This window comes from Centruroides sculpturatus, unplaced genomic scaffold, assembly GCF_000671375.1.
Source record: "Centruroides sculpturatus isolate CEXI.00-Female unplaced genomic scaffold, Cexi_2.0 scaffold2857, whole genome shotgun sequence".
Lineage (NCBI taxonomy): Eukaryota > Metazoa > Arthropoda > Arachnida > Scorpiones > Buthidae > Centruroides > Centruroides sculpturatus.
In genome coordinates, this window is record NW_019386979.1 from 1 (window position 1) to 15,717 (window position 15,717).

General features: G+C 30.7%; 1 protein-coding gene across 1 annotated transcript; it reads left to right on the forward strand.

Moving 5' to 3' along the window:
* Window positions 1-3,066: 3,066 nt before the first annotated feature.
* Window positions 3,067-13,918, forward strand: LOC111616013 (synaptosomal-associated protein 25-like). Its single transcript, XM_023357452.1, has 3 exons — window positions 3,067-3,170; window positions 13,603-13,644; window positions 13,787-13,918. The coding sequence occupies exons 1-3, from the start codon at window positions 3,084-3,086 to the stop codon at window positions 13,901-13,903; spliced, it is 246 nt and encodes an 81-aa protein (XP_023213220.1). The 5' UTR covers window positions 3,067-3,083; the 3' UTR covers window positions 13,904-13,918.
* The last annotated feature ends 1,799 nt before the right edge of the window (window positions 13,919-15,717 follow it).

Genomic DNA, 15,717 nt, shown 5'->3' on the forward strand with positions numbered 1-15,717 from the left:
TCCGTCTTCTTGCGCCACCAGAGGGCCTTTTAAACAATAGGTAGTCTGTTAACGCTGGTCAGTAGTAGTCCGAATTCAATACGAACGTTTGTTTCTTGAAAATTTGATCACGATTTAAATACTGTACTGTATTTACTTTTAATATTACCGATATGTAATCGAAAAGAAAACATGTTGTATTATCATTAAAAGACAAAGTATTTGTTTCGATTATCCGGATTTTTCCTTATCCGGACTACCTTCATCCCCAATTAGTCCGGATAATCGAGGTTCTACTGTATATAAAATTACTTGTCCTGACTAATTGACTGATTGATTCATCATCGCCCAGAGCAAACCGCTGAACCTGCAGAGGTGAAATTTGGTACAGAGTACATTATGAAAATGCACACTAAGAAGGGATTTTTCGAAATTCCCCCTGCGGGGAGAGGAAAAGGATTAAGGCTTAACCTGAAGAACGGCTTCTACTGTACTATTTTAGATGTGATTTTTTGTTTTCAACTAGTTTAGTCTTCATTGAGTACTTAGGTGTATTAAATTGATAACATTTCAGACATTGTTATAAATATTTTTATATATTTCGATTTTTTAACCAAAAGTTCGAACCGTTTTAAATTCTAATTTGTTATTGTATATTGGTTCGATTATAGAACGATTGTAAACGTTTCAGAAAATTGATCAAATTGAAAACAGTTCGTTTGATTCTCAGCGTTAGGTGTTATATAACAATTATTGTGATTGTTGAAATACTAAATGGTGTTTGCTTGCAAAATTCGCGCAGGCGAAGTCGCGGGTAACAGCTAGTGAATAATATGGATCGAGATGTCTTCCATTTTTCATTTATTTTGATCGACTCCATTGAAGTCATGCTCTTAATAGAAAACTGACTATATAGTCTGTGAATAGTGGCATGAGACAAATACAAATGCTTGTTAAAATGAACTAATTTGTTTTTCCGTTAATACTGTTTGATAGTTCTTGTCGTGAAAACGACCAGTATTGTCAAAACATGGCGGTAAATTTATCTAAAGTAAAAATAATTACAACTATTTCAAACTAGTCTCAAAATGCAAATGATGTGCTTATACTGTATTTCTTAGATAAGAATTTATGCACTTGAATAATACTTTTCAGAAGTTTTTTGCTAATAACATGGGGATGGAAATATTGCACTGTTTGTTTCTGAGTTTTTTTAATGTCTTTGATAATGGTGCACTCGATCGATTTGGTTCTTTCTGAAAAAGTTTGTTTGGCAAAAACTTTTTCTAATAATGTCGAGCCCGAAAACAACTGGATGACTTAGTGCCAAATTTTGTAAAGTTAACGAGACGAGCAAACACATTTTTCTTGTCCGTTATCTCTACATTATGTATTAATGTGTAGAGTTGGTCAGTATTTCAGTCATCTTCGAAATGCAATGAATTTTTTTAGAACATCTCAGATATGTTCTATTGGATTCAAATCTAGAGACCTGATTGATCACTCTGAAGAGCTGGCTGGTCTTTCGAATCTCAAGAAAATTCTTGACAAGAAGTAGCAGTTAAATAGCACTCCGGAAAAATTTTATATAAAAACAAGATAGTCTCTGTTAAAACACCAAAAATGTAGTATTTTGAGTTCCTACAAATATATGAAATGGCATGAATCTGTTCCAAATGAAGTTGGTCTGGATAGTCTTGCTGAACGGGTAAACGATTCTTACTGATGTTGAAAGGATAAATTACATACCCCCTTGTTCTTTACACATAAACATGATCGAGAATCAATCTGTAAATTGAATCTCAAGTCATCTTTTAACAGAAATCTAGCAGATTGGTCTGGGTTTTGGGAATAACCCAGTAATCTGCACTAGGAAGAATTTCTCCCAAGCGAGAAATTGAAGGGATGTAAAATGTCGGGCTTTGCATAAAGATCACTCTCTTATTAAGCCTTGACATATGATTTTCTATATCTTCTTTATTATCCTCGCCTTTTCCTATGTTAATATGGGGTCGGCGTTTCCTTATCTAATACGTTTTTTCCATTTCTCCCTATCAGGGGCTTCTTCTTCTCTTAAGACCCCTTTGGTTCAAGTCTTCTTCCACCTTATCTTTCCAACGCGTCTTTGGTCTTCATCTTTTCCTCTTTTCTTTTGTTATCAGTTTTCTGATTTTCTTTCCAACATAATTGTCGCTTCTTCACTCTACTATTTTGATCCTTTGTTTAATCTGGCTAACACAATTCTTACAATGGCTCATAAGAAAGTCACAATCCACCAGGAAACTCTATGTGCAGCAACACTTTCTCCATTTAACACCTTACTGTTTCTCACTTCTCTCGGATGTTTCCTGCGGAACGAGATAAAATCAATCTGGCAGGCTACCTCTACTCATGTATGTAACCAGTTGGTTCGCTTTCTTCACAGAGTAGGTGTTAACTAGCGCAAGGTCAAAAGCCATAGCATGATCGACTAGTCTTTCTCCCTCTCCATTCCTTTCTCCCACACTCCACCTCCCAAGAACTCTTCTTTCCGCATTCTTCCTCTTCCCAACATGACCATTTAAATCACTCCCACAGATTAATCTCTCGTTCATAGGAACACACATTATAACTTGGTCAAGATCTGTTCAAAATTTTGTATTTTCTTCTCCACTACCTGGCTGAGGACCAGGTACTTAACATAACGCTGTAACTTAACGCTCATAATTCTATCACACCTTCGTTTAACCTCACAGACACTGTCAAAAGACAATGTCTTGAGGTTAAAAGAACTTTATCAATTACGATACAACTCCATTCCTTCCTCCCTTATTCGTTTCACTCACAAACAGCTTGTACCCTTCACAAAGTTCTTTAGCTATATTTCCTTTTTATCTTGTCTCTTGCAGGCACAAAATGTTCACTCTCCTTTGCATAAGATCCACCAACTCTGCTCTTCCCATTCAATGTTTTGATGTTTAATATCGTTTAGTTATAAATATCTTCTGAATATATTAAAGCTTAAAATTTAAATGATACTCATAATTTTTCTAATGCTATTAAATCATTTTAACTGTTATTATTATATGTATAATGATGATTTGATTAATATTTCAGGGTAAAACATGCCCGCTCCTGCTCCACCAGCGGTAAATGGCGAGCCCAGCGAGTTGGAACAACTCCAACTCAAGGCCAACCAAGTTACAGATGAGGTAATCATTTATTTTATACTTTAAAATAAACTAAAAGTCATAGCTTAAGATAAGTTTTATTCATTACAACGCACTAAATTGAAATAGAAAACGGCTACATCCTTTAGGGCCGGTTGCACGAATCTAGTTGCCGGTTCCAGGAAAACTGTCTGAGGAATAAATTTTGCCCTTGTCACTAATATAAAGAAAAATCCACGCTCGTTGCACGAGTTACAATGACCCGTCAGATAGTAAGGATATTTCGGCTAACTGGCCGATAGTTGAGTAGTCGTGTTACACGGAGCAATTGTAAACAGGCTGGAGGAGAAAAACTTTAAGTGAACTAAACCTGGAACGTTCAATATACTAGTCCGTACAAGTTTATTCCTCGCCGGGCGAGAAACTCTCCACCAAAGCCACTTCGCAGTGCAATATTATAAATCCGTATAAATATATAATGCAAGCGTTAACAGTTTGACAGTTAGAGCTTACTTTATTTTTTCAACGTAATGTTTTGTTTCATCCATTTTTCTATCATTTCATAATTCAAATCAGACACTTAATTTGGAATATCTTCTGGCGCCCCTTGACGACGGCGTCCACGTGCGATGTAATGTACACCCTGCATGCTGCGTCATATACGTTATAAAATATATTAATAAGTACTATAATGTGAAATTATTAATTGTCAGAATTAATTGACTCCTAGCTTAAAACTAGCCTTTAAAACCGATTCTCAAAACTTAATCTCTATAAAACGTTATAAGATCTTTCTTAATTAATATTTCGCTAATATCAGGATAAACTGTTTAAATGAGTAAATAAAGGATGTACACAGACGTATCGGAATAGGAACTGGTCGGCCAGATTAAAATTTCTGTACATCAGCAAAATACATGGTAACAATCACCTGAAATCCGTCGGTTAACTGATCTGTCAGTTTATCCCAAAGATTTACACTGGTGCAACAACGAGAATAATTCTGTAGATTAAACTGCATGAGTTTTAATCTCAAGATTAAATGCAATCGGTCCTTAACCTTTAACAGTTTTGTATTTCAACTTCATGCAAGATTGCGTGTTTCCGATTCATTTCATTCTAAAATAGTATTATATTTGGATTCATGATGTAATAATTTACAATATTCAAACTTAGAATTTCGTATTTTTTTTTCTTCAAAAAGATGAAAAAAATTTACATTTTACTGTTACTTATAAATATTTTAAGTCTGTTAAAAGAGCGAAAGAAACTTAATTATCTGTTAAATAAAATTACACTATTCAAAGCATAATGTTTATCATTTTACATGTTTAAACTAATTTTAAGAAATTTTAGACGTTATAAATCTTTATATTTTCAACAATAAATATAGATTTTATATAAATATAAGTTTTGTTCAGGATAGCATTAAAAAATAAATATAATAAATTAGTTGATTTTCAAAAATATTGTGTAAGACTATGAATTAAATACGTTAGCATTTAAATGTAATATTAATTAATGCCACAATAAAACCGGTATTTGGTAATATGAATACTACAATGAAGGCGATATGATTACTACAGTGCGGTTTTTTGTTTAACATTGTCAATCAGTTTACTTTCAACTAAAAGAAAGAAAAAGAAAAAAAAACACAAGTATGCTTGGATTTAAGATTTTCTACATAAGGCTAGGACTCCACTACCGTAAAAACGGCGTAAAATCCCCTCGCCGTAAAAGCTTTTAATCACGTGACCTATTTGCGTTTGCGCTCGGATTACGGTGGAGGTCCGGCTAGCGCGAAGTTTTTACGGCGACGGTGCTGCTCCAAGTGTCGAAAGTAAATACTTCTTCGCACNGGGCGTAAAATTAGATGAAGTATTGCTGAAACATGGAAAACTGTCTTACTTCCAAACAAAGAGAACGATTCGGACGTTCTCTCGTCCCCTGATCCCTTTTGAGGTTGACATTTAGTTCCCCAAATAACAGCTAGATGAAAGCGCGTTAACCACGAATAAACAGACGTCCCCGTCTTACCCCATGGCCACATCTTGCACCACTTTCTCCTATATATATATATATTTCTCCTCAAAATTGTATTCAAATTATGAATGTAAAGTATAATTTGAATAAAATCTTGGAGATATCTATTTTTATAAAATTAACTTTTATTAATTTAAAGTTAAGAATAAATTCATAAATATCAAATCAATAATTGTGTAAATGAAAATCGATAAAGGTTAAGTTTGTATATAAGAATTTTATTCATATGTCAAAGAGATCAGAATGGAGGCAGGACTTTAAAAATCTGATAAATATAATTAAATATATACTGTATAAAAGTTAGTACCTAATAGGGTCTCTGTTTATATGCAGCTTTCTTCATTCCAGGAATTCTCGAAAAAATGAAGCCATTTCCGGGAATACTGGGAAATCCAGGAATTAATGATTTTGTAAAAATTATGAGATTACAGTAATTTGCTGGAGGCAAATAAAACATTACATATAATTAAAATTAAGAATAAATATAAATATCATGCTCTTTTATTTTAAAAATAATAAAAATAAACCGGTTTTTAATCTAGTTTTTTTATGTATTTAGCTAATACAAAAAAATAAAAAATAATAAAAATAAAACAAGTTAAAACATTAGAAACAATGATATCGTTCCTCTATCTAAAAACGTTAAAAATTCAGTCAATATTTTAAAAATAGAAGTATCGATTATTTATATTTTTTTAAAGAAACTATCAAGAAGATAAATAAAAATGTTAAAAAACTGCTCCTTCTGATTCGACAGAAGTTGGAGGAATAGTTTTCAGTTTACCAAGTAAATTCATGATGTTTAAAGCTGCATTCTCTTTTGCCTCAAATTACTACAGTTCTTCGATTGTTTGTTTGGCATGGAAAAGTTGAACAGTGTATCTTTTTTTCATTGATGGCATTGCTGCTTCTACTATTGTCTGCTAATGTCACGGATTGTGCAATTTCCTGACTTATGTCATGTTCTGAATGTGAAGAGTAGACTGTTCCGTATTCATTGGAAAGTCTTGCAACACCATTACATATTCAGATAATGATTCCTATTTGGCAAAATAGTCTAGCCAGGAATAACTGCACAAATTTGTATTTTCTTCAGCGTTTAAATACTTAATGTGCAGTACCTTCTAGGATATATTTTTCCTCCTTGGAAAAATACATTAATAATGATTGTTTTCGCTTCATCAATAGAAGTGCTCTCTTCGCTGTCCTCAACTGCTTTGCGCCTATAAATTCGACTGTTTATTGATCAGGTCAATTTATATGTTGAATGCATCATTTATAAATGTCCAATTAACACATTTGTATTAATACGAGGTTAGATAGATTAACCTCGGCACAATAATTTAAAGATTTATTGTTTACAATTGCACTCTCTTCATTGGATTTTTTAATATAATAAAAATATATTAAAATGAAATACTATTTAAAAAACGAATCAGCAAGGTACCGTACATTATGAAGATAGATGAATCTTAGAATCGAGTCTGTGAGCAATGCGGGCAGCTAAATTTCCGAAGTTCATACAGTATCATACAGAGAGAATAAAAATTGTGATATTTTTGAATTAAAAAGTATAATCTGAAAATTATTGTTTTATGTATTGTGATGATTTAGTCAGTAACATTTGTATGTCTCTCTATTTTTGGTGCAGAAAGAAATAAAATTTCGGGATTTCCAGGGATACATCTAATTTTCGGAATTTTCAAATACAAAAAAAAATTCAGTCTCAAGGGAAAAAACCCTAGTATTAAGTATCTATTCCACTAGAGAATAGCAGAAGAAATCTGATTAGAAGCAAAATTTGATTTGTCATATTAATAGTTAATTATGTTTTAATTCTTGAAGAAAGAAAAAAAAAGAAAATTAAAAAACATTCTCATGGAAATTTAATCGAAACAAAACATAGTGGAATACTAACTAATTCGAAATTGCATAAACTTTATTAATCGATAAAAATAACTATTTTAATAAGAATTTAACAGTAAATTGGAAAAGTCAGTAAAGTACATAATAGATTTTAATAATTTAACATAAAACTTAAAAAAAATGAAAAATAACGTTACGTGACTTAAAATATAATGTCATTGGTTTATTGGCCTACTTCAGAACTGTCCGTGTGCATACAATTAATATCATTTACATTAATATTTTAAAATTTGTTGTTGTTTAAAGTAAGTTTTAAACTTTTCATTTAGATAGTAGAGATCGATGAATAAATTTTTGATAAATTCTTAAATGATACAGCATTATAGAAATTATTTACGAAAACGTGGAACAAGTATCTCTCTAAAGTTCGTTTTTGTCATCATTAAAATTACTGGCAGTTGAGTATTAGTTTTTGTAATTATTTTTCTCCTGAATTTTAATTCCACAAAATCTTACAATATTGCATATGCTGTTTGCATATAATGTAAATATTGATTTATCGAAAGCATTGTACGTCCCCAATATTACTTATGACTGAAAATTTCAAATTATAAATTTAGAAATGTTTAATATGAAATGGAATCTTTGGTTTGCTTTTAGTATAATTTTGCTTTTTTCAAAATATAGTGAATATCTTAAGTATATGATGTGAATATTGATTCTTAATAGAAAAAAAATAATGTTACTGCTTCTACTATTGTCTGCTAATGTCACGGATTGTGCAATTTCCTGACTTATGTCATGTTCTGAATGTGAAGAGTAGACTGTTCCGTATTCATTGAAAAGTCTTGCANATTACATGTAAATGCACCATCTTGCCCCACCTAGGGGTAAGATGGTGGATATTATTTTTATATACAAGAAGGACAAATTAAAATGGTTAAACTGTCGTTTTCTTCAATATTGGCACAAGAACAGTGTGCCCATTTATCACAACGGCTATATTTAGCCCACTCTCTGTAGATACAGAGTATAACCCTCTACAATAGAGGCATTCTACAGTTAAAAGACGTCAAGTATCCAACAATATATTAACTAGAAGACTTATTTATTAATGGAACATTAGCGATAAATATATCGAAGCAAAAGTGCAATGAATATTAATCATAAAACATATCGAAGCTTATAGAAAAAATTAATAAATAAATATAAAAGTTTGAACTTGCTCATATTTACTTTACCAGACGATACCGTCACCTTCGCGCATGCTCAGTTTCGCTATTTTTTAAGCAGACGCTTTTTGTTTTTTGTGGGAAAAAATTTTTATTTCGATTGTTATCTCACATTTTATTTCTTGTTAAGATAGTATTTAAATTTAAAAAATATTTTCATAAATAAAATAAAGGCTCTAGCCAGCAGCAGAATTCATGGCCAACCTTGGGCAAGATGGGGTACCCCATCTTACCCCCACCATCTTGCCCCAACAGTGCACTTTACACACTGACTGCAAACACAGGTTAACTTTATTTCAAAACTAAACAATTACAGTCTTAATTAATTAAAGGTTACTTCGAATACCATAATATCTTCATGTAAAAGGTAATGTAAAAGTTCACAATAATACTTTGAAGAAACTTTGTAGCGGGCGTAAAATTAGATGAAGTATTGCTGAAACATGGAAAACTGTCTTACTTCCAAACAAAGAGAACGATTCGGACGTTCTCTCGTCCCCTGATCCCTTTTGAGGTTGACATTTAGTTCCCCAAATAACAGCTAGATGAAAGCGCGTTAACCACGAATAAACAGACGTCCCCGTCTTACCCCATGGCCACATCTTGCACCACTTTCTCCTATATATATATATATTTCTCCTCAAAATTGTATTCAAATTATGAATGTAAAGTATAATTTGAATAAAATCTTGGAGATATCTATTTTTATAAAATTAACTTTTATTAATTTAAAGTTAAGAATAAATTCATAAATATCAAATCAATAATTGTGTAAATGAAAATCGATAAAGGTTAAGTTTGTATATAAGAATTTTATTCATATGTCAAAGAGATTAGAATGGAGGCAGGACTTTAAAAATCTGATAAATATAATTAAATATATACTGTATAAAAGTTAGTACCTAATAGGGTCTCTGTTTATATGCAGCTTTCTTCATTCCAGGAATTCTCGAAAAAATGAAGCCATTTCCGGGAATACTGGGAAATCCAGGAATTAATGATTTTGTAAAAATTATGAGATTACAGTAATTTGCTGGAGGCAAATAAAACATTACATATAATTAAAATTAAGAATAAATATAAATATCATGCTCTTTTATTTTAAAAATAATAAAAATAAACCGGTTTTTAATCTAGTTTTTTTATGTATTTAGCTAATACAAAAAAATAAAAAATAATAAAAATAAAACAAGTTAAAACATTAGAAACAATGATATCGTTCCTCTATCTAAAAACGTTAAAAATTCAGTCAATATTTTAAAAATAGAAGTATCGATTATTTATATTTTTTTAAAGAAACTATCAAGAAGATAAATAAAAATGTTAAAAAACTGCTCCTTCTGATTCGACAGAAGTTGGAGGAATAGTTTTCAGTTTACCAAGTAAATTCATGATGTTTAAAGCTGCATTCTCTTTTGCCTCAAATTACTACAGTTCTTCGATTGTTTGTTTGGCATGGAAAAGTTGAACAGTGTATCTTTTTTTCATTGATGGCATTGCTGCTTCTACTATTGTCTGCTAATGTCACGGATTGTGCAATTTCCTGACTTATGTCATGTTCTGAATGTGAAGAGTAGACTGTTCCGTATTCATTGAAAAGTCTTGCAACATCATTACATATTCAGATAATGATTCCTATTTGGCAAAATAGTCTAGCCAGGAATAACTGCACAAATTTGTATTTTCTTCAGCGTTTAAATACTTAATGTGCAGTACCTTCTAGGATATATTTTTCCTCCTTGGAAAAATACATTAATAATGATTGTTTTCGCTTCATCAATAGAAGTGCTCTCTTCGCTGTCCTCAACTGCTTTGCGCCTATAAATTCGACTGTTTATTGATCAGGTCAATTTATATGTTGAATGCATCATTTATAAATGTCCAATTAACACATTTGTATTAATACGAGGTTAGATAGATTAACCTCGGCACAATAATTTAAAGATTTATTGTTTACAATTGCACTCTCTTCATTGGATTTTTTAATATAATAAAAATATATTAAAATGAAATACTATTTAAAAAACGAATCAGCAAGGTACCGTACATTATGAAGATAGATGAATCTTAGAATCGAGTCTGTGAGCAATGCGGGCAGCTAAATTTCCGAAGTTCATACAGTATCATACAGAGAGAATAAAAATTGTGATATTTTTGAATTAAAAAGTATAATCTGAAAATTATTGTTTTATGTATTGTGATGATTTAGTCAGTAACATTTGTATGTCTCTCTATTTTTGGTGCAGAAAGAAATAAAATTTCGGGATTTCCAGGGATACATCTAATTTTCGGAATTTTCAAATACAAAAAAAAATTCAGTCTCAAGGGAAAAAACCCTAGTATTAAGTATCTATTCCACTAGAGAATAGCAGAAGAAATCTGATTAGAAGCAAAATTTGATTTGTCATATTAATAGTTAATTATGTTTTAATTCTTGAAGAAAGAAAAAAAAAGAAAATTAAAAAACATTCTCATGGAAATTTAATCGAAACAAAACATAGTGGAATACTAACTAATTCGAAATTGCGTAAACTTTATTAATCGATAAAAATAACTATTTTAATAAGAATTTAACAGTAAATTGGAAAAGTCAGTAAAGTACATAATAGATTTTAATAATTTAACATAAAACTTAAAAAAAATGAAAAATAACGTTACGTGACTTAAAATATAATGTCATTGGTTTATTGGCCTACTTCAGAACTGTCCGTGTGCATACAATTAATATCATTTACATTAATATTTTAAAATTTGTTGTTGTTTAAAGTAAGTTTTAAACTTTTCATTTAGATAGTAGAGATCGATGAATAAATTTTTGATAAATTCTTAAATGATACAGCATTAAAGAAATTATTTACGAAAACGTGGAACAAGTATCTCTCTAAAGTTCGTTTTTGTCATCATTAAAATTACTGGCAGTTGAGTATTAGTTTTTGTAATTATTTTTCTCCTGAATTTTAATTCCACAAAATCTTACAATATTGCATATGCTGTTTGCATATAATGTAAATATTGATTTATCGAAAGCATTGTACGTCCCCAATATTACTTATGACTGAAAATTTCAAATTATAAATTTAGAAATGTTTAATATGAAATGGAATCTTTGGTTTGCTTTTAGTATAATTTTGCTTTTTTCAAAATATAGTGAATATCTTAAGTATATGATGTGAATATTGATTCTTAATAGAAAAAAAATAATGTTAATTTTGAAAATTTATAATTATAATGTAGTCACGATCATCTGATATAAATGAGATGGGCAATATATAAAATAATATGGAACTGAATAAATAATCATTTCCATTTACAAGTCAAATTTATTTGAATTAAAATATGCAATATAAAATGGAGCCCACCAGTGGCCGAGCGGTCTTCGTACCCTAAACACTGGGCGTTCGGTCGTGGGTTCGCGCCGCGATCGGACAGGCTGGCTGCTTGGAGTTTTCTGGGTTTTCTCCTTGCCGATAACGACTAAATAGGAGGCCAGTTCCCCATAAAAGTCCTCCCGGGAGGCATTCTTTCCCCTCGCGTACCATCGCGCCCCAGAGAAGGCAACGGGAAACCACTCTGGGTATCATCCTTCCCCAGTACACACCTTGGCGTATTATTAATCTGCGCCGGGTGTCGCCGACGTCAGTAATCTGATATGACACGAAGAAGAAGAATATAAAATGCATATAAACTTAATTTTAAAATATAATGGTTGAAATTAATACATTTTAAATAAAACACAAAAGTGATATAATGAAACTATTAATTTTATTTATTTGCTGTACGAACATTGGTGTACTGTACTGTGATCTAATCGTTCTAAACAATATTTTTTCAAATCATTTTTGCATAATATATTGATGTATGTTATTTAGACTTATTTAAAATCTTTAATCGTCTGATATCTTGTATGAGCTGTAATGCTGATATTTCAATTTAAAATTGCATGACGTTTGAGATATTTGCTTGCTTGCATTTGATCATTGTTGACTTATTCATCATTTTAAGAGGAAATAGGATTTTATGTTTGTTATAACAAACATAAAATCCTATTTTCTATGTTCATATTTGAAATGTGACAGTTATATTAAATGGATTGACTACAGTTCTAATCTAACCGTTATATATGATGAATTATAGTTTTAGCTTGCATTATCATAAAGATCATAGGTTTTATACAAATTTAAATCCAGAGCTCCTATATTGATAAAACAGCTCTTTATTGCACAATTGGAAAATTTAAACAGACATTACAAAACAATTATATTCGCTATCAACTTATTGATGAAAATAGTACTTATTTTAATTTTCGAACATTTAAATTATTAAAACATTTTATCTATTGTTCCATGTATACAATGTTATTTCCAGAAACACAAAATGAGCTTATAGTATATTAATTTTCTTAATGTTAAACTTTCAAATGAATAAAAAATAATTTCGAATTTTCTTCTCTGAACACTAATGCCCATTTTATCAATACTAGTCTGTTTTGATTATAATCTATTAATAGGACTCGTTATTGTATACTGATTTAATTTGGAGATAAAAGTGAATCCGCAAGTGGCAAGTGCGCAAGTGAATCCGCAAGTGAAATTATTGGCAAGAAATTATTGGAGATTGAATCCGCAAGTGAAATTAGTATAATAAGTCCTATTATAGTCACAATAGACTAATATTGATAAAACAATATTTAAAGGACTAGAAACATTAATTAACTAAACTCAATTGTTTTATACTTCATTAGATTATGTTCCTTAACCCAAATAACGTTTCTTTTGGGCCCTTCAGCGAGGTTCGTGCACAGGATTTTTAAAAGGATGGAGTTTTAAAAAACACATTATTTTACATAATTTAACATAATTTAGTGTATTAATTTTTATAATTTAGATATATAGAATAATACGATACAGTAAGACTAAGGGGGAACTGAATGGGAACAAAGTAAATAAAAGTTAGATACAATAAACTGTTTTAACATATTTTAATTTTTCCCAAGTGGGAGGAGTTAAACTTTCAAACCTCATCGTGTGCATGATCTCCTATCATTAAAAGTAGACATTATTGAAAAAAATTTTGTAATATTGAGACACTAGTATTCGAATGCAGTGTTATGAACATTTTTCAATAATTTTACGATGGGCTGAAAAGATCAAAAATATTTGATTCAAGGAAGATATGGTAACCATTTGCAAGAAAGCAGATAACGAAACGATAGTTTTTATGCATTTTGTAAAAAATTTATTTTGTTTTAGTAAAGTGAATTATTAAAATTAATACAGAATAAATTTTGTAAATAAATAAAACTTCTAAACACTGTATATTTTATTTCATTTCAGTCTTTGGAGAGCACTAGGCGTATGCTTATGCTATGTGAGGAAGTAAGTGAAATATTTGTTTATATACAGTATATTTCAAATTTTAAAATTTTTCGTCTAATATTGAATATTAATAAATTTTCATTATATTAAATAACTTTTCTTATTTATACCAACTGATTTTATTATTATTATTTCAATACAGAGCAAAGAAGCAGGAATTCGAACCTTGGTCGCACTGGATGACCAAGGAGGTGAGAGAAAAATTTTTCACATCTCATTCAACTGTTATGTAAATGAAGTTGAACAAATTACACATTGACAAATTCTTTTACTCCAACAGTTTTAGTATGCAATAAATATGCATAAATGACTTAACTCAATTTAAATATATGTGATAGTCTTCTGCAAAAATAATTCATTATTATAAACATTTTTCTTTCAAAAATTTTATAACATTGCTTTCTTTTAATTTTATTTAAATATAGTGTAGTCACCTTTTCAAAATTGCCGACCCGGACATTTTAAAATTAAAATGTTATACTTAGAAATAAAAAAATTAGGTTTTTTTTATTGAGTAAAAAATAAATATTTTTTTTATTAGAAGGTAAACACGTACAGTACTGTACATGATATATTATTAAAGTAATACAATAATCACATGTATTAATATCCGAAAATAATTAATAACAGTCCGATGTCGATATTACTTTAAAAAATAATACATAAAAGTAAGAATAATAAATAATAACATACCAACATTAATAATAAGTTACAAAAGATACATTATATCTGATACAATATATAATATAAATATGGAAATTTGAAAACTAACATCAGTAATAGTTACATATAATAATAAACTATATGAAAATAATTGAGAAAAATTACATAAAAATAAATATAATTATTTTTTATTTACCGCTTTAAAAGCGTATTTTTGGTTTGAATTCAAGGCATGCGCAATGTCATTTTATAGCCAAGAACAGTGCTGCCGTTTCTAGGGTAATTTCAACCTCTCAAGGTTTTGTTTAGAGTAATTCGCAAAATTTAACAGTGAGGTTTTTGGAGCCGTTGTTTATAATGTTTAAAAATGTTAATGTTGATTTATAAGTTGTAGACAATGAATGGCGTAAACAAGCCCTACTTAACTTGGGGTCAAAAAGTCATACTGTCAGATCCTATTTGCCAGAAATATTTAATTTAAAAAATGCTGCTGGAAAGTTTGTTTCAAAATCTTTAAAAATTGTTGAGTTTATTGATATTACCAGCTTCCAATGCATCTATTTCATATTATTGCGAATATTCAGTCAGCTACGTTTGTGTAAGTCATTCCTTGAAAACTGAAACGATTTGTAACTGAATGCATGCACAGTCCGATATTAAAAAAATTATTTGTTTTATTTGAACCTTCAACAAAACAAATGTTAAAACGCAAATATACGAGGGCCGTTCGAAAAGTTCGCGGCCTTGCCTATATGCGGCGCTGCGATCAATTTAATTTTTGGCGGGAATAATTCAGTCATCCTTGCTAAAGATACGATACCAATTTCCGCTTGATTTGTCGTAAAGTTTTGCCACGACAGCTTAGCAGATAGTCAATGTGCACATGCTTTGTCAAAAATGGAGAAGACGGAGACTCGTGCGGTCATAAAATACCTGACGAAAAAAGGGTTGACCCCATCTCAAATCAAAGCTGACATGGATGAAGTTTTAGGAGAGTCTGCTCCTTCGTACACCACTGTGAAAAAATGGACAGCCCTTTTTAAATCTGGCAGAGAAAGTGTGGAAGATGACCCTCGCAGCGGACGGCCGTCAACTGCTGTCACTGAAGAAAACATCGACAAAGTTCACGATTTGGTATTAGCAGATCGCCGTTTGAAAACGCGTGAGATAGCTGAGACAACAGGCATCTCTGTCGACCGAGTGCACCACATCCTAACCGAAGATTTGGGTATGACGAAGGTCTCAGCAAGGTGGGTGCCGCATCTGCTGACCGCCGAGCAAAAACGTGTTCGCACTTTGATGTCAAAGGAGTGTTTGGACTTCTACCAGAAAAACCCACAGGATTTCTTGCGTCGGTTTGTGACTACTGACGAAACGTGGATCCATTACTACACTCCTGAAACAAAAGAA